At 34.7% G+C, this 21073-nt stretch overlaps 1 protein-coding gene across 2 annotated transcripts in view; it reads right to left on the reverse strand.

The window, feature by feature from the left end:
• The window catches only part of ANTXR2 (ANTXR cell adhesion molecule 2), a 161714-nt gene that overhangs the window by 68659 nt on the left and 71982 nt on the right, over positions 1–21073 (reverse strand). For both annotated transcript variants that reach the window (XM_064368337.1, XM_021669637.2), the window contains exons 13-14: positions 4438–4482; positions 3505–3597 (exon numbers count right to left, since the gene is read on the reverse strand). In XM_064368337.1, coding sequence (XP_064224407.1) covers positions 3505–3597; positions 4438–4482 — 138 coding nt within the window. The remainder of the gene's footprint in view (positions 1–3504; positions 3598–4437; positions 4483–21073) is intronic.

Consider the following 21073-nt stretch of genomic DNA (forward strand, 5'->3'; position numbering starts at 1 on the left):
TTTTAATATTTTATTTAGTTTGACCACATTGAGACAGTTAAAAAGGACAAAAGAATAACAAGAATGACTACTAAAGGAAGTCTTAGCAGAATTAACATATCAGACTTTATTACAGGAAAAAATAAGTGCCAGCTTGATACCTAAATTCTTCCAACTCCACTTGGCTTTCATTATAAGCAATAAAATTCCATAATATCCAGAGCGTATTTGGATGAGTAGGAGGTTATATCATTAAGGAGCAATTTCAGAATCGAGAAAAGAAACAAAAACAGTTTCACACTGAATTGGCAGAAACACACATTTGAAATCACTAGGTATTGTGTATCAATTGTGCTAACAGTTGTTATTAACATCATCTCAGTTCCAGCTTTCTACAAATTCCCATTACCATAGTGTTTAAATATTTAATTTAAAAAAGGAAGAAAAAATATTATAGGTAAAAATTCCTATACTGACTTAAAATAACCTTAGCTATAAAAATGTGTCCTGTAATTCACATGTGTTCATAATTTCTAAAATTCCTTTCACTTTTCCTAGTTTAAGGGCTTTTTCAAAAAAAAAAAAAAAAAAAGTACCATTCAGGTTTGAGTAAGCATGCTTTTAAAACAAATTTTGTTTGCACGGTGGAACCTGCCTGTAGCCCCACCTACATGAGAGAATCCCTTGAGCTCAGGGGTTCAAGACCAACCAGGGCAGCATAATGAGAATTCCCCATCCCCCACCCCAGATTTCTTAAAAAATAAATAAATGAAACATTATGTTTTCTATTTTCCCTCTCCACACTTAAATAAATTCATGTTTGAAAACGTTTAATGATACTTAATTCTCAGTTCAATTTTTATTGTGTATTTTTATATACAGGTTGAGGATAGTTCAAAAATCTAAAATTCAAAATGCTCTAAAACCTAAAACCCTTGGAGTGTCAACATAACACTGTAAGAGGAAAGCTCCACACCTGACCTCATCTGATGGGTCACAGTCACCACTTTGTTTCATGCATAAAATTATTTTAAAATATTGTACGTTTTTAAATTCATTTATGTTTGTATATTTTGTTTGTAATATATAAACACAAAATTTATTTATGCTTGTATATTACGTTTGTGTATTTATTTTATATTTTAAATTCATTTATATTTGACATATACCTTATACACATATTCTTCTTATGTGTATAAGGTGTCTATCAAACAAAAATAAATTTCATGTTAAAACTTGGGTCCCCTCGCCAAGATACCACATTATGTGTATGCAAATGTTCTGAAATCTCAAAAAAATCCAAAATTTAAAACACTTTCAGTTCCAATTATTTCAGGTAAGAGATACTCAACCTATATCATGTTTCCTCTTTGTAACATCCACATTTGCTGTTCCATTTTTTTCTTCATTCTCATTCTCATTTCTATCTTTCTGATGGAATACTTCACACAAGGTAGCCAAAATTATACAAAACTTAAATAGACCCAGATTTATTACAAGTTGGCTGAGGTTTTTGTCACAAATTTTCTTCAACTGAAAAGGATGGGTGGGCAACATAATTTCACATATTAAGAGTTAATCACTCTTGAAACTTGAATTATAGGTTAGTTAGGGATGTGTGTGTGTGCTCTTGGCTCTGGTAAGTATAAACCGATTATGTTCTTTTTAACTCAGGACCCATTCAGGAGCTTACTCATATATTTCTTTTCCTTTAGAGAGAGATCTCAATCTTTGCAACACTGGAATATTGAACTAACAAAAATCTGACATTATTCCTAATTTTTTTAAGCAAGACTATTATTTATTCTATTAAGGCTCACATGCTAATATCCTTACTTTATTATCACGCAGTATTTTACATAAGTGGATTTCCAAATGGTATTAAGTTTATTATTCTGACTATGAAGAAGTACATGCTCACTGTCAAATAAATTTAAAATATATAGCACAGATTGAAAATTCCTCATCCAGAGAAACCTACTCACATTTTTGACATACCCTATCAAGCCTTTTTACCCCCTTATATAGATCTTTTTACACATACATTTTGGAATGAGGTGAAATCAACTAAAAATAAGTTGTTACAGATCATATTTGGATATTTGATTATAAGTTTTATTTTAAAATGTATGTTTTATACATATAGGAACATCCTATGTACTTTCTTCCCACCCTCCCAAGTCTAAAATGACACAACAAAGGTAAGAAAGAAAAATAAGCTTCCTTCTGTGCCAAACAACAAGAACTTGCCTAGCCATGTTTTCTTTTATTGTTTGGAATTCTCAGTTTCTAGCACACAAAAACCTATGCAATAACTTTTCCAAAGACCAACTTAACAGCGTCTAGCAACTGCCTTTGACCATGGCAGATAATTGGCAATGAGGTATCTGCCTCAGAGGATATTTCAACAATAAAGAAGAAGCTCTCAGGGAAAATGTCCATTGTTTCCAGATCTAATGTGATCCAGAAAAGCAAGAATCACTGTCAGATAATCTATATAAACACTTTGGTAATGACAATCATGTTTAGTATGTCTGGGCTTTTTTTGAAGAAGAGTAAAATTTATTCTGAAAATGGGAAACTGTCCTTGGGAATCTGAATTTTATTGTAATGTATAAAAGGAGAAAATTGCAATAATTGTGGGGTTGTTCATTAGCTTATCAATTTTGCTGGCAGTAATGGGACAAAGTAAATATGACAATAAAAAACGTGCAACAATGGTAAAATGCATAAAAACACATTCTAATCAGAAAGGAAAATTATAACTAGTAAGGAGGGAATGCCAGGATTTAATAATGAAATCAATATGTTCATGAAAAAATTCCTTGAATTGCTCCTTGGGATAGGATGCAGGCCTGTGTATACTGTTGTTAAAGGTTCAGTGCTAGTAATAATTGCTTATACCTAAATAATATATCACTTTGAAAAAACAGTTCATGGTGATAAGAAAACTTTGATTTTTAAGATATAATATTAAAGTTCAACTTTAATCAACACTTTGGGCTAATCTGAAAGTTCAATGCATTCTATAAATGATATATAATATCAATTACAGTAGTTCATAAGTGGCAACTAACATCAAGTATTAAATTTGCTTTCTCTATATTTGTGATAAGGTCAGATCCATGCTATTGAATATTTTAACATTTTCTTCTCAAATAGTAGATAACTATTGGATCATTACAAAGAAGAACACTGTTGCAACTTGAAGTGCCTGGCTTCTTCACAGCTGATGTTCTATGCAGTAATTTTTTCCAAAATAAGAAAAACCCTAGTTTTTTTAATGTCCCTTAGAATTCAGAGGTCTTATCAATGCAATCCTTTGACTAATGAAACCAGTTCTTTTTGGCCAGTTTTGGAGCGGCTAGGATGATTCCACAGGAAAAAAATGTACCCAGAAAAGACCCAGTGTTAACCACAAATGGATGATATTATAAAATTGAATTGTGAAAAGTTTCCATGGCTTAATAGTCCTAGAAATACATACACCAGATTAGCAGCTTCTATTTGTTTTAAGATACTAACCTCCATTCTTTTAATTCCTCCAACTCCTCGACCACCGTAATAGGAAGCATCCACAGTTGGCCACTTCTTAGTAGGCAAAGGTTCTTCTTCCTCCTGTGGAAATATGTTTTCAAAATGGTTTTAATTAATTTCTTAAAATACTGTTTAGTAAAAACTAACTCATATTTAAATATTTTTCTGAATTATGCCATTACTACAGAAAAACTATTTATTGAACATATGGATGCATTTACACTTACATGTATAAATTTCAAATGGAGTTCTGCAGGATATGAGAACTCCTTCCTCTCCTCATAGAAATATCTTTTACATCATCCCTAGGTAACTAGAAGTTGCTCTTTAACTATGGGAATCATTTGGTATTTCAAATCTATTCATCACTTCATACTTGGAAAGATAAAATATTAATCTTAGGACAGCATTTTAACAATCATTAAAGAATCAATGTATGTGTAAGTTTGGACTCCATGAAATTTGAATTGAAAAGACAGGCAGTTGAGAAGCTTTGAAAATATACAACACCAGCACATTTCTTATTTCATGTTCTTAATATGATTCTGGCTAACAAAATAATATAAAAGCACCAAGCATTTTGAAGAAAGTAATAGGATCTTTCAACTGTCAGCTTGAATCTTCTTTTTGTACATAACATAAGTGACATCAGAACTACTGATAGAGTACTATAAAAAATATATGAAATCTTTATGTACTATTGATTCCAATGGCCAGTTTATATCTAGCAATGTATGAAGGTCCCATTCCTCGAGCACATGAAATAAATCATAAGAAGATGAAAAATGACCATTGATTTTTATAAATTAAAATATCAGTATATAGATATCATAGTTATCTAACAGACAAAATTGATCAAATTTGGGGATGGTATCTGCATATGGAAAAAAAACCAGCCATATCACTTTTTTAGGCACTCACCTCTTTTGGTGCAGGGGGTGGTGGTGGTGGAGGATCCTTGATAACCTGCCAAAAAAAATCAAATACAAAAATTTAAATGGCACAAGAAGGAGATAGTAAGGATATGTAAAAATAATTAGATTCATAAAATGCTATGGAACCTCCAAAGAAGTCCCCCGATGAATCTTGCCACTCAATATTCATGTCCCTCTCTTTGAATCTTGGATTGCCTATAGCTAGCTTTCGGCCAATAGAAAGAGGTAGAAGTATTACTATGTGACTTCTGAGGCAAGGTCAAAAGAACTTAAGCTTCCCCTGACATCCATGGTACACTCACTGTGGGGAAACACTGCTGTCAGGTCAGAAATCCACCACAAGACCATCACGCTATGCAGAAACCCAAACTAATATAGTTGGGGTGCTGAGAGGGAGACACTAGCTGATTCCCAGTTATTTTAGCCATTCAACAGGAGATATGGGACATATGAGAGAAAAGTCCATCTTGGACACCCAGGCACTTTAAACTTCCAGATGACTCCAGCCAAGCTGACACCTGACTGTAACCACAATGGGACTCCAACTGAGAGTCTTCTAACTGAGCCTGTGAGGATACAAACTGTTGCTCGAAGTTACTTATAACAAATTAACTTCTTAGCCAAGATTCCTTTCCTGTGATGTGTTACTCATGAAATCTTTTACACTTAATTGGTCTTTTTTGTTTGTTTGTTTTTGAGACAGTTTCACTCTTGTTGCCCAGGCTGAAGTGCAATGGCGTGACCTCGGCTCACTGGAACCTCTGCCTCCCGGGTTAAAGTGGTTCTCCTGTCTCAGCATCTAGAGTAGCTGGGGTTACAGGTGCCCACCACCACGCTTGGCTAATTTTTTTTGTATTTTTAGTAGAGACAGGGTTTCACCATGTTGACCAGGCTGGTCTCGAATTCCTGACCTCAGGTGATCCACCAGCCTTGACCTCCCAATACAGTTAATTCTTCAAGTGAATAGAATGGAGCCTATGGCTTAATTTGAAATGATCTTTACTAGTATTGGGCTATCTGGATGTTCACACCATCGTGAGGGAAATCTTTGACCAAGGGTCAATGGCTTTGGCTACTTCAGGTACACATCAAAGTTTCTATACTAAGAGGAAAAACTGAAAACGTTCCAGCTTGACATCATCTAATGTCAAATGTTTCAACTATGTTATTAAATTTTCAAAGGTTTAAAACAATAGCAACTTTGAAAATGACATTCCACTTTTACCTTATCAAATAATTATTTTGAACTTGTAGTATATTACTATGATCATAGATATATATTTAAAGACTGCTTGTCTTTTAAAGGTATGCACAAATATTTTGGTGAAATGATATGATTTTGATGTTTTCATCAAAATAATTAGGACACTGGGAATTGGAAAGGGGTACAGATGAAGTAAGATTGACAATAATGCTCCATCATTGCACACACACCAGTGGCTCCCTGCTGCCCTGTTGGTACTCACTTGTCTGCACCCACACACCATCACCCCACTGGTGTGTATTCTCTGATGGCCCCCTACTTCAAGGCATTCTCCTGTAGCACCCCTGCCCCCCACCACTGGAGCCCTTTTGCCAACAGCCCCCATCAAAGTGTTTTGCCAGCACACTGGGAACACCTCAGTTCTTCCAGTACAGAAAGTGCTTGACCTCGAGAGGTCAAAGAACAAAGCCATATGTCCAGTCCCAATCCCCCAGGCATTGGCATGAAGCTCAGGAGTGCTAAGCTGAGCCTTGGCCCCCTGAAAGCATCCTGAAATGAAGTCAAGCAACTAAACACAGCTTATACTACTTTCAAACCCTCAAGAACATCAAAGAATATAAAAGCAAATAGCTTCATCCAAAGGATAGCAACTTCAAAGATTAAAGGAAAATCAGTGGACACAGACGAGAAAGAATGAGCACAAAATTTCTGGCAACTCTAAAAGCCAGAGTGTCTTCTTACCTCCACAAACTACATCAATAACTCCCCAGAAATGGTTCTTAATCAGATTGAAATGGCTGAAATGATAGACATAGAATCAGAAACTGGATGGCAAGGAAGCCCAATGAGATACATAAGAAGGTTGAAACCTAATCCAAGGAAACTAGTAAAATGATCCAAGAGCTAGAAGATGACATAGTCACTTTAAGAAAAAAAAAAATTGAACTTTGAGAAATTGAACTTTGTTACAGAAATTTCATAATGCAATTGGAAGCATTAATAACAAAATAGACCAAGCTGAGGAAAGAATCTCAAAACTCAAAGACTATTCCTTTGAATCAATGCAGGGAGAAAAAAAAATTAAGAATTAAAAAAAAAAAAAAAACCCTCCAAGAAATATGGGATTATGTAAGGAGATCAAACCTATGACCCACTGGCATTTCTGAAAGAGATAGAGCAAGCAACTTGGAAAACATATTTGAGGATATTATCCACAAAAATTTTCCCAACCTCAATACACAGGTAGACATGCACATTCAGGAGATTCAGAGAATTTCTAAGATATACCAGAAAAGACATCTAGTCATCAGATTCTCCAAGGTCAATGCAAAGAAAAGAAATTTTAAAGGCAGCTACAGAGAAGGGGCAGGTTAAGTACAAAGGGAATCCCATCAGGCCAACAGTGAGCATTTCAGCAGAAACTTTACAAGTCAAAAGACATTGGGGGCCCATATTCAGCAACTTTAAAGAAAAGAAACTTCAACCAAGAATTTCATATCCAACCAAACAAAGCTACATTAAGTGAAGGAGAAATAAAATCATTTTCAGACAAGCAAATGCTAAGGGAATTCATTACCACCAGATATGCTTATCAGAGGTCCTAAAGGGAGCACTAAACATGGAAATGGAAGACCTGCCACTACTAACACACACTTAATACACATTCCACTGGTACTATAAAGCAACTATACAATCAAGTCTATATAACAACTAGCTAACAACATGGCAGGATCAAATCCTCACATAGCAATATTGACCTTGAACATAAATGGGCTAAGTATCTAACTTAAAAGGTACAGACTGGCAAGTTGGATAAAGAAATAAAACCCAATGATATGCTATATTCAAGAAAATCATCTCACTTAAATGATATATACAGGCTGAAAGTAAAGGGATAGAGAAAGATCAATCAAGCAAACAGAAAACAAAAAATTAGAGGGGTTGCAATTCTTATTTCAGACAATACAGATTTTAGATCATCAATGATCAAAAGAGAGGGTATTACATAATGATAAAGGTTTCCATTTAACAAGAAGACTTAACTCTCCTAAATACGCACACACTCAACATTGGAGATCCTAGATTCATGAAAAAGTTCTTAGAGACCCATGAAGAAGCTTAGATAACCACACAATAATAGTGGGGAACTTCAAAACTCCACTGACAGTATTATATCATTGAAGCAGAAAACTAACAAAGATATTTGAAACCTAAACTCAATGCTTAACCAAATGGGCCTAACAGAAATCAGCAGAATATCCAACAACAGAATATGCATTCTTCTCATCTGCAAATGGCACATACTCTAAGATCAACCGCATGCTCATCCATAAAGCAGTTCTCAATAAACTTAAAAACAAAATCATACCAATCACACTCTCAGACCACAGAACAATAAAAATAGAAATCAATACTGAGAAGATCTCTCAAAATCATACAATTACATAGAAATTAAACAAACTTGCTCCTAATTGACTTTCAGGAAAAGAATGAAATTAAGGTAGAAATTTTAAAATTCTTTGAAACCAATGAAAACAAAGAGTCAATATTCCCGAATCTCTGGGACACAGCTAAAGCAGTTTTCAGATAAAAGTTTGAGTGCTAAATGCCTACATCGAGAAGTTAAAAAGATCTCAAATTAACAACCTAACCTCACACCTAGAGGAACTAGGAAAACAGGAGTAAACCAACCCCAAAGCTAGCAGAAGAAAAGAAAACCAAAATCAGAGCAGAACTGAAAGAAACTGAGATGAAATCTGTACAAAAGATCAGTGAAATCAAAATTTTGTTCTTTCGAAAAATAAACAAGATTGATAAACCACTAACTAGATTACTAAAAAGAGAAGATCCAAATAAGCATAATCAGAAATGATAAAGGGGACCTTATAGATCCCACGATCCCACAGAAATACAAGAACTCTAAAAGACTATTATAAATAGCTTTATGTGCACAAACTAGAAAATTTAGAAAAAATGAGTAAATTACTAAAAATATACACTTCTCAAGATTGAACAACAAAGAAATATTTATCCTGAACAGACCAATAACAAATTCCAAAACTGAATCAGTAATAAAAATATCTATCAACCAGAAAATGCCCTAGATGAGAAATATTCATGGCTGAATCCTATCAGATATATAGAGAAGACCTGGTACCAATCCTACTGAAACTATTCCAAAAAACTGAGAAGGGACACCTCCATAACTCATTCTATAAGGCTAGCATCATTCTGATACCAAAAGCTGTCAGAGATACAGTGAAAAAAGAAAACTTCATGCCAATATGCCTGATGAACATAGACACAAAAATCCTCAACAAAATACTAGCAAACCAAATCTAGCAGTGTATCAAAAAGTTAATCCACCATGATCCAGTAGGCTTTATCTCTGGGATGCAAGGTTGGTTCAACATATGTAAATCAATAAATATAATTCATCGCATGAACAGAACTAAAAACAAAAACCTCATGATCATCTCAAGACTCAGAAAACACTTTCAATAAAATTCCACATCCCTTCATGTTAAAACTGTCAACAAACTAGGCATCAAAAAAATATACCTCAAAATAGTAAGAGCCATCTATGATAAACCCACAGCCAACATTATATTGAACAGGCAAAAGTTGGAAGCATTTCTCTCAAGAACTAGAACAAGACAAGGATGCCGACTCTCACCACTTCTATTCAGTGTAGTCCTGGAAGTCCTAGCCAGAGCAATAAGGTAATAGAAAGAAGCAAAAGGCTACAGCACACCAAATCAGCATGGTACTGGTACAAAAACAGACATATAGACCAAAGGAACAGGTTAGATAACCCAGAAATAAAGCCACACACCTATGACCATCTGATCTTCAACAAAGTTGACAATAACAAGCAATGGGGAAAGGACTCCCTATTCAGTAACTGATTCTGGCATGACTGGTTAGCTATATGTGGAAGATCAAAACTAGACCCCTTCTTTTCACCATATACAAAAAAATCAGCTCAAAAAGAATTAAATACTTAAATATAAAACCTAAAACTCTAAGATAAACCTAGGAAATACTATTCTGGACATAGGCTTTTGCAAAGATTTCATGATGAAGTTTCCAAAAGCAATAGCAACGAAAGAAAAAATAGACATGTGGAACCTAATTAAACTAAAGAGCTTCTGCACAGCAAAAGAAACTGTCAACAGAGTAAACAGATAATCTACAGGATGCCAGAAAATATTTGTGAACTATGCATCCAATCAAGGACTAATATCCAGAATCTATAAGGAACTTAAATAAAAAAACAACCCCATTAAAATGTGTGCAAAGGACATGAATAGACACTTCTCAAAAGACATACACATGGCCAACAAGCTCATAAAATAATGCTTGATTTTGCTAATCATTAGAGAAATGCAAATCAAACCCACAATAAGGTACTATCTCACACCAGTCAGAATGGCTGTTACTAAAAAGCAAAAGATAAAAGGAGTTAGCAAGGTTGCAGAGAAACAGGAACGTTTATACACTGCTGGTGAGAATATAAATTAGTTTGGCCACTATGGAAAGCAGTTTGCAGATTTCACAGAGAACTTAAAGCAGAACTACATTTAATCCAGCAATCCCTTTACTGGGTATATTCCCAAAGGAATATAAATTGTTCTACCAAAGACATATGCACTTATATGTTCATCACAGCACTATTCACAATAGCAAAGACATGGAATCAACCTAGATGCCCATCAGTAATGGACGGCTAAAAAAAAAAAAAGGTGATACAGATACACCAGTGAATACTAAACAGCTATTTAAAAAAATAAAATCATGTAGTTGGCAGCAACATGGATGCAGCTGGAAGCCATTATCCTCAGAGAATTAGCACAGAAGAAGAAAACCAAATACTACATGCTTTTTCACATAAGTGGAAGCTGTACATTTAGTACACATGGACAGAAATGTGGGAACAATAGACATCAGGGCCTACTTGAAGTGAGAGCCTAGTAGAAAGCTGAGGATCGAAAAACTACCCATCAGGTACTAAGTTCACTACCTGGGTGATAAAATCATTTGTACACCCAACACCAGTGACACGTAATTTACTCATGTAACAAACCTGTTCATGTACCCCTGAACCTAAAATAAAAATTGAAAGAAAAAAATTGACAATAAGTTGAGAATCAGTGAAGCTGAGTAATGAAGACAGTGGGGAGTTCATAGGAAGTTCATACCTTTTTTTAAAATTTTGTTTAATTTTCAATTTTTGTGGGTACATATATTAGTTTCTCTCTTTGTAAATGTTTGACATTTTCCATAGTGAAAGGGTTTTTATATTTTGATGTTATTAATAATGTTTAGAGAACTGACTCATAATTTTCTGCATGCAAAATGTTTTCATCATCTAAATTTTAGTTTAGATCCAAACCTCAGGAAAAATACACAGACAATAATGACAATAATATATATCATAACTAGACAGTAATTAAATTTGACTGAATCTCCTTTTGAACGTTACAAGAAATGCCATTATTTCTACTTAACCCTTTTATTTAATTCAATTTTATTTTTTCAATAACCATAAAATTCCACTAGATTTTAGTAATCTTGAAAGATACAACTGTATGATTTTTTATAGTTAGCACAGAAATAAATGCCAATAGAGAATTAAGATTTAAAGTAATATCATAAAAAAACAAAATAAAGTTCATCAAACTACAGATATATTTCCTCTACAAAAAAGAAAGTATGTCATATCACTATGAACTTGCATGTCCAAAACAATTAATGAAAACCAGATCTGTTAGCATTTTATAGTCAACAAAGTCAAAGCTAACCTAATAATCTTCATTTAAATGCTAACACTCTTTCCTATCTTCCCTGTTTCTTTCAAGTGCATAACTTTTTTCAGTTGCAGCCTCAAAATTTTGGCATAATCCATAATCTCTTTTCTCACTTCTAATGACTTCACCGAATCATTTCCATGCCCTATACATTTGAATATCCCCTACCTTCCTCTCTCCCTGATAAATTCTCCCAATTTTCCCAAAGAATATATGATTCTCTTAATATGCACAGATGCTCTGTTCTCTCCCAGAATTTATCCAAGTTGATAATTTCATCTACTAAAAAATGGTGTTTATTAATTTTATCTAGAAAAAAATAGCAAGTTTCATGAGAACATGCATTATGTCTGCTTTGCTCCTCACTGCCTTTCTAGTACTTAATAGAATGTCTAGCACAAATTAGACTTTCAAGGAAGTAAGGAAAAAGAGAAGGAAGGAAGAGAGGAAAAAGAAAGGTGTGAGAATGACAGAGAAAAGGAGGGAAGAAGGGACAAAGAAAGAGAGGGAAGCAGGAAGAAAGAGAAATTAGGAAGAGAGGAAAAGAAGGGAAGGAAGTAGGGGAGAGAAAAGAAGAGAGGAAGAAGCAGAGTCAAAAAGGAGGAAGGGAAGGAAAGAGATGGAGTGGAGAGGGAAAGACAAGGAAAGAAGGGATTCTTTTCATTCCATTCCCCTGTCACTCCTAAAAGCATAATCTCAAGATTCTTTGGACCTTAGATGTATCTAGTACAACATTTTTCAACTCCTCCAATGCATATACAATCAAAACTTCAATACTCTGAAAAGTTCCTACCAAGTTGTAGTCAATGTTTGAATTACTGCAATAAAGAGAAATCCACTACCTTACAAAGCAATTCAGTCCATTGGCAAGGAACCCACAACATTTGAAAGTTTTTCCCCAAAATGAAGCCAAAGCACTTCTCACTCTGTAGTTTCTCTCACTCTGTAGTTTCCAGTCTTTAGTCTTGATCCTAGAGTCTGGCAATACACCACACACACACACACACACACACACACACACACACTCTCTCTCTCTCTCTCTCTCTCTCTCCCTCCCCCCCTCGCTCTCTGTCTCTCTGTCTTTCTCTCTCTCTCTCTCTCTCTCTCTCTCTTCCTTTCAGAAGAGAGTAGTTCCTATTTTTGAATGCTAGGTAATTACCATATATCTGGTGAGTCTACCAATCCAGAACCTAAAAATATCAAACTTTTCTAATGAGATGGTTCCAAGTTATCTGGTCATCTTGGTCACGTTTTTTTAATTTGTTTTCTTGGTTTTCAGGGGTGTGTGTGTGTGTTGCACATATTGATTTGATCAATATTTCAAAGTGTGGTTTCCAGAACTGATAACATTTTAAACATGCCTGAACTATTACAAATAAATGAATGGTGCTCAAGACAAAGGAGATGCATTCCCGACCTTTTCTCATCACCCCATTCTAAGAATTTTAATTAATAATATATTCACAAAATTTATTGATAGCTATAATTACCATAGTCTTTTTTTTTTTTTAATTGCATTTTAGGTTTTGGGGTACATGTGAAAAACATGCAAGGTTGTTGCATAGGTACATATGTGGCAGTGTGATTTGCTGCCTTCCTCCCCTTCACCTATATCTGACATTTCTCCCCATGCTATCCCTCCCCAACTCCCCACCCCCCTCTATCCCCCCCTCCCCCCCAACAGACCCCAGTGTATAGTGCTCCCCTCCCTGTGTCCATGTGTTCTCATTGTTCAACACCCACCTATGAGTGAGAACATGTGGTGTTTGATTTTCTGTTCTTGTGTCAGTTTGCTGAGAATGATGGTTTCCAGGTTCATCCATGTCCCTACAAAGGACGCGAACTCATCGTTTTTGATGGCTGCATAATATTCCATGGTGTATATGTGCCACATTTTTCCTGTCCAGTCTATCATCGATGGGCATTTGGGTTGGTTCCAGGTCTTTGCTATTGTAAACTGTGCTGCAATGAACATTCGTGTGCATGTGTCCTTATAGTAGAACGATTTATAATCCTTTGGATATATACCCAGTAATGGGATTGCTGGGTCAAATGGAATTTCTATTTCTAGGTCCTTGAGGAATCGCCACACTGTTTTCCACAATGGTTGAACTAATTTACACTCCCACCAACAGTGTAAAAGAGTTCCTATTTCTCCACATCTTCTCCAGCATCTGTTGTCTCCAGATTTTTTAATGATCGCCATTCTAACTGACCATAGCCTTTTTTTGCATCAACGACTAAATGCTCTACTTGTAGTGAAATTAAACACATAGCTTGTTTCTCTATCTCCAACTGATTCCCCATTTTAACCTATGTAGACAGGTCAATATTTTCTAACAGAAGCTTAATCAATCATTTCCCTGGTAAAAATGAATCAATAGTCCCAATGCTCACAATTTGAATCAATAGATTACTAAATTTTATTGGAAAGACCTTACAAGTTATGCTTCCACTCTTAGCCTTGTGAATTTCCATAAAGTGCTCTCTGGAGTTCTCTCACTAGAAAAAGATCAAGGTACATCCTTCCATGACAGTAAGTCTGAGAATAATATATCTGAACACATTTTCATTTCATTGTGAGGACTTCATATTTACTCTTCTTATTACATGTGTATCTTGCACTGGTGTATAAATTTCTGAGGACATACATACTATCCCCAACCCTGTTCTGTATTGCATCCTCTTGAGAATTACTGAACATCCCTCTCCATACTCTTCCTTTTTTAATGTCATATTCATTATCCTGTATAGCATCTCGTTTAACATTGATATGGGAAAATTGAATTTCAATTTAAAATCCTCATATGACCACTCACATAGTTGTCATATGAGGATTTTCAAACTATGAGAGTTGTCAAACTCACATAGTATAATGGGAAACATCTTTGCATTCCATCTCTTCACTGGAGATCCCTTATCTAATATAAGCTACAAGCTAAATACCAAAACCCCCTTTGCAGCACATCTATATGAGCCAGTTTTCCTATTCTCACTGTTAAAATGCCTCAGCATGGTGTTAGTCCCTCCACAGTTAAGCCCTAACATCTATCTACAAACATCCCTCTACATGTACCTCCTCTCCAGCCAGCCTGATGATCCTGGTGCTTCTCCCCAAATACAGTGATCATTTTCATGTTAGGTCCCAACCAGCCTTCACAGAGTAGCCCACCAACTTTCTGTTGTTTCATCTAGAAGACGTCAAACTTTTAAAAGTACAAGTTGCTGCACAGTTGAACCATTTATGCATCATTGATTTGGGTTTATATCTTGATTCTGTAAATTTTAAATTATCCCTGAAAATTACAAATTCCTTAATGGCGACAACCATGTCTCCTTATCTATAAACGCCATCATGCCTAACAAAGTACTCTGCACACAGCAGATACTAAAGGTACTGAAAATATATTCAAAGTGAAACTGATAGAACTTAGGATGCTCGCAAAAAAATTGTTGATTTCCAAATGTATAAGTAAAATATTGAGGAGAAAACATACACAAATAATAAATAGAGATTTACATGAAACTAAAATATTACTAAATATTACTAGTTCCTAAGAAAATGATGCACTAAATTTTTTCCTCAACCAATAAATTCAGATAACTCAATTGTAGAAGGAAAGATAGAAGTATACTGTTTCTTAATCTGGGAAATAAATTGGATTAACTGTAGGTCCTTTTCAAAATGACAATTCTAATAAAATGATAAAAAATACATATTACAATGTTTCTACTAGGTCTTTTGCTCCTACGCCGTTCCATGGTTAAGTATGGCCATATGTCTATATGCAATTGGTGAATACAATTCCAGAAAAGAACATTAGAGTTTGTTTTTTTTTAATAGCATGCCATTATTCTTTTGTGTGAATAATTCATCAATTTAAAGTGAATTAAAGTCCTGATAAATATATTTTCTACATTGTCAATAATGAAAACAAAGCCCTTAAAGCTCTACCTAAATCAAATTTTGATCTGCTGAATTAAGAGACACAACCACTGTCATAACAAATAACAGCAATTATTCACTTTCAATATATTTTCAGAAGCTGAACCAGAGCTAAGGGTCATCTGTGTGTTGTTATCACTATTAACAAGAACCACCCTTTATTGATGCTGCCAGATGCTACATACTCTGTCTCCATAGTTCTCTTATTTTCATAATAACTCTATGCAAGCACCATGTTCATCCTCATTTTAAATATAAGGAGCAGAAAGCTCTATCTTCAATAACTTGTCCAAATACATACAAAGAGAAAATACAGAATTAGGACTGAAACCCCAGAGTAGCCCACCTATCTCCAAACTCTGAGTTCAACTTCTGCCAGACGACATCATTTTTTGCAAAGGGGAAGAGTGCAGAAGGAAAAGCCTACAATCTGTTGAGTAGTTTTTACTTACTTGCATAGATGGATGGATGGATGAATGGATAGATACACAGATGATAGATAATTACACAGAGAGTTAAATTTAAAAATTTTGACAACTATATAAGATAGAGTTTATCACCATTTTATACAGATATAACATTTAGCTAATATGTCCAATGTAACCCACCTCGAAATTTGGGGACAAGACACCAAAGGTTTTCTTGTGATGTTTCAAGATGCTCCCTCCCTCCACTCTGCCACATGACCTCATAAGTAACAAAGAAGGGTGAAAATAATCTGAAGCCATTTGGCTCAAAAGCCAAAAATGGCAAAAATCTGTGTTCAACTGACATTCCTACATTTCAGTAAAACTAGTTCAGGAGAAAAGAAAGATTTACTGTTAGTAAAAATACATTAAAAATAACAGTCATGAGAATCCCATTCTTATATCAAATAGTGTAAGAATACACATTCATTACAGAAAAGAATGTATTCATATGCACCATATTTTATGAGAATTTGCAGATTTTAAAAGGCATAATATTGCCTAGTTGCCAGAATTTTTTCCACTTAGCATCCTTCAGCTCTGCATTGAAGATTCTGGAAAACACTTTCACCACTTTATGAACCATATGCAGAGTTTGAGTCTTCTCCAATTTTTTTTCATTTGTTATTATCATCATCAGGGAGGATTACATCTCATCTACTTAGCTGCTAGAATGAAGATTTCAGTTTGGAAGAGAGCCGATTTCTTAAAAAAAAAAAGTTAGCTGCTTCAGGCAACAGTCCTTTTGATCTGCTCATTAACACTTTTCAAATGTTCGAGTGATATGGGCATTCTTTGTGCTAAAAAATGTCAGCACTGGAGCCTGCAGCCAGCTTGATGCAATCATATGTTCCAATATTCAGAAAAGAGTGAAAAGAACTGTCAACATTGAATTGCCTTGGATTAAAAAAAAGATATTGTACAATGACTGTAGACCAAGCAGTATTTCAGAACTGATTTTTCCAGTGACAAAAAAAAAAAAAAAAAAAAGCCCAATTTATCAGCAATGTCATCTAGGTGTCTCAGGACCCACAGACAATAGAGAAACCTTCTTAGTATTTACAAGAATTTGTTTAAAATATATGTGGGTCTTCCTTTCATTCTCCCTTTTCTCTTTGATAAGATCAGAGAGGAAGTAAAATGCCTTTCTTTTGACATATATAAACACAAAGTTCCCTTACATTATTAGTTGTGAAGTCCTTCTTTTCTGAATCCCACAAAGTTAGATGCCTTCAACATCCTGACCAAAATATTCAAATTATCTCATCCTCTGCTTTTTTTTTTCCTCCTTGACAAACTCATCAGTGATCAAATAATTCTACTTTAAACAAATAAGTGAAATCTGGACAATAAATATAATTTAGAATGCCAAATGGGGACTAAGAAGGACAGTGTGAGAATGCATTCTGCCAGGAGTTAAGTAAAGGTGCTTCTGTGAAAGCAAATAAATAGACCAGGATGAGTTTGATACCATTTTTGTAAAAGATGCTCTGTTGGAAAACATCACCATGAAAGCTGTAAGACCTAACACCACACTCTATTTCAAAAAGGCAACCAAACATAAATCATCTTATTTAATGGTACAAGGAAGGCATATTAAAATTTAAATTACTTTTGTTTTATTGTGCATTCCAAAAAAGAAATCAGGCTGCTCTCAAGGTAACTCAATAAAGGTACCAGGAGCCCTCCTCAACAATAAAAAATAAGTGCAATGTAGAAGCATTATTACTATTTAGAAAAGAACAGCACAGCTGTTGCTGGCTAAGAAAATGATTCTATAGAGCTCCAGCTAGACATATCCTCATTGCAAAAGATCAACTTATGTACAAGCAAATTGGGCTTTAAAAATATAAGTTTTTAAATGGTCTTTTAAATTAAGACTTATGAGATCTTTTTGTAACGTCTTAAATGCACTAAAGAAGAATGAATTTGCAATTTTCCCTTGAGGCTGGAGAACATTTGCCAAGGACACTAAAGCAAGCGAACATTTGTCATTTTCAGCATATTCAGGTATTTATTTTCAGCTGTATAACACAATCTAATTGACAACACTCCAGAAAGCCTTTGTTTGCCACCTATCTGTAATTCATCTGGAGAGCCTGGTTACCCCAAACTATGCAAATATAGGACTGTCATTTCTCCTATTCTGATTAGTAAAACAAATTTGTTCTTAACTCAAAATATCCTCTAATCTAAACAATGATGAAAACATCTATATTTTCTGATGTCACTAACAATTCAAAACAGGGTAAGTTTTGCTTTAATGCCCCTGCCTTTTTAACCTAAAGAAAAAGACAGGATGCTTATAATGGCTTTGTTAAAGAAAGGCAGTTACAGAGGATGGATGTAAGGAAGGATACTCAATGAACAGGATACAGACTCTTAAACAGATGTTAAGAAATAACATCACACAAAAATGAGAACTTTTCCCTTCATGGAACAGTTTGAAAACTCAACACAATCTATAATTCACTAATGACCGTGCCTACATATTCAAATTTACATGAGGACTCCTTTATTTTAAGGCTTTCTAGCTAAAGGTCTCCAAATATCATTGGTTTAGATTTATACTTTTGTATGGAAAGCCCAGACACACAGAGGACACTATCTGCATCATTTAAATTACACCACAACTCTCTGTCATTCTTGAAAACACTCTTTAATATGAACTCAAAGATTTAAAATTTAAAAAAATAGTCTCATATTAAAAGCATCTTGGCTGACCAGATCTTCTATGGCAGGAGTTTTTCCTTAATCTTTTTTATTATATGCCCCTTGATATGGTTTGGCTCTGTGTCTCCACTCAAATCTCACCTTGAATTGTAATCCCCATAATCCTCAGGTGTTTAGGGAAGGAACAGGTGGGAAGTAATTGGATCATGGGGGCGGTTTCCCCCATGCTGTTCTCATGATAGTGAGTGAGTTATCACAAGATCTGATTGTTTTATAAGGCAGTTTTCTCTGCTCTTACTAGGTCTCTCTTTTCTTCTTCCTGGAGAAGGTCTTTGCTTTCTCTTTGCCTTCCACTATGATTATAAGTTTCCTGAGGCCTCCCGCTATGCTGAACTGTAAGTCAATTAAACCTTTCTTTATAAATTACCCAGGCTCAGACAGGTCTTTATAGGAGTGTAAAAATGGACTAATATACCCCTCCTTAGCAGTCTGGTGAATCTATGGACCACTTCCCATAATAATTATTCTAAATTAAAATGTGTAGGATTTAAAGGACCTCAATCATATTAAAATGTAATTTTCAAATCTGTTTTAAAAAATATGAGATATGGAAATATGTATGTTTCTTTATTAACTCATTAAATAATAAGCTCTTGTAATAGGTCTAGAAACTATCATAATTTTAAAGTAGCAATGCCTATAAAACACATTTCAAAAATACCTGAACAGTAGCCAGGAGTGGTGGTGCATGCCTATATTCCCTGCTACTTGGGAGGCTGAGGCTGAGGCTGAGGCAGGAGGATCGCTTAAGCCCAGGAGTTCTAGGCTGCAGTGGGCTATGATCATGCCACTGCACTCCAGCCTGAGTGACAGAGAACCCGACTTTAAAAAACATCTGAGCAACTATAAATGTAATATAGGATACATGTGATTGCTACTGGTGACAGCTTTCATAACTGCTAATATTTTTGTGAACAGGTTAAAAAAATAATCAATGACAGAAATGATAAATTTCAGTTAGAAGTAAAAACATAGACGTATTTTTTTTCCATACAAGTTCACAATTCTCAGGTTAGACATACCTGTGGGGTATATGTAGCAGCAACTAGACAAAAGTTAAACAATTTCTACTTCAGAGTTTTATTATAATTTAGAAATTCTTACATATTTGTATCTTAGTTCCTATGAAATAGGACTACAAAGGCCATATTTCCTATTGTATATATATTATAAAAAACAAATTTTAAATGAAGTCATTGAAAATCATACCAAAAATGACTATCATAAATTTCCTCAAGCACAATACTTCTCCATAGTTGACAGAAGTTTTTACTATAACTAGCAAAAAGGTACTCTATTTTGAATTTGATTTCCAAGTATATCAATATAAATTTTCTCAATTTTAAGAATTGGGATAGGTCAAGAAGATGCATTCAATATCACTGGGCAACGTGCCTGGTTTACAATGATGGGTAAATACACACAGTACCTGCCTTCATGATTAGCCTATAAGGGGAGAGAAATTATCTAATCATAATTTTACTAAAGTATCACAAAAAAGATACCATTTGCTCACTTGACAGGGTAATGTTATAAGAATTTTGACTAAAAATTTAATATAAAACATCCTAGAAGGGATGTTTCTGACTGATATGTTTCTTTTTCCTGATACAAAACTGGTATAGCTAATCAGGTAAATGTCATAGTTTCACAGATACAGTAATTAGTCAAATGTTTAAATTCTTTGTTTTCCTTCATAGAGTGAAGGTCAATTTCTAGCTTTCAAGGGATTCAATAGTTCAATATTTGAATATGAATGAAACTGTACTAGCTCTTCTAGCAAACAATATCACCCCTGAGAAAGCTACCTATGGATCTCTGTTGCCAAATAGTTCTAATAACATATGTGCTTTGGACACTGCTGAAAATTGTAAACCTGTCTCTTCCAAAAATCCCTTGTTGCTCTAAGACAGTAAGTAAATTGTACTCAGTATATGAAGCATTATGCATACTAACTGCAGTTATAAAACAGAGGGGTTATTCTAATTTCAAAGGACGCATATTGGATTTAATAGCCTTGATACCATTGCAAGTATTTAAAAATACATATTTCATTGTCTCATTTTGCAATCTCTTGTACTCAAAGTTCAGAGGGTTTCTTTCTTTTCTTTTTTGTAACAAATTTGTCTGAAAACATAAAAGTTCCCCAACGCTGAGGAATATCAGAAACACTCAGAAGATATACCGAATATCTTCTTGCTGCTATAACAAATAATCATATACTTAGTGTCTAAAGATCACACAAACTTTTTTTATGCTTCTGGAAGTCTGGAGTCCGAAGTGATTCTTACATGGTTAAAAATCAGGCATTGGCAAAGCTTGTTCCTCTTGCAGGCTCTAGGGACAGATCTGTTTCTTGCCTCTTCCAACTTCTAGTTGCTGTCAGCATTCCTTGGCTTGTGGATGCACCACTCCAATTTCTGCCTCTATGGTTACACTGCCTTCTTCCCCTCTATAGTCTA

Source organism: Aotus nancymaae, unplaced genomic scaffold (assembly GCF_030222135.1).
Source record: "Aotus nancymaae isolate 86718 unplaced genomic scaffold, 86718_ANA_hifiasm-v0.15.2.pri h1tg000006l, whole genome shotgun sequence".
Taxonomy (NCBI): domain Eukaryota; kingdom Metazoa; phylum Chordata; class Mammalia; order Primates; family Aotidae; genus Aotus; species Aotus nancymaae.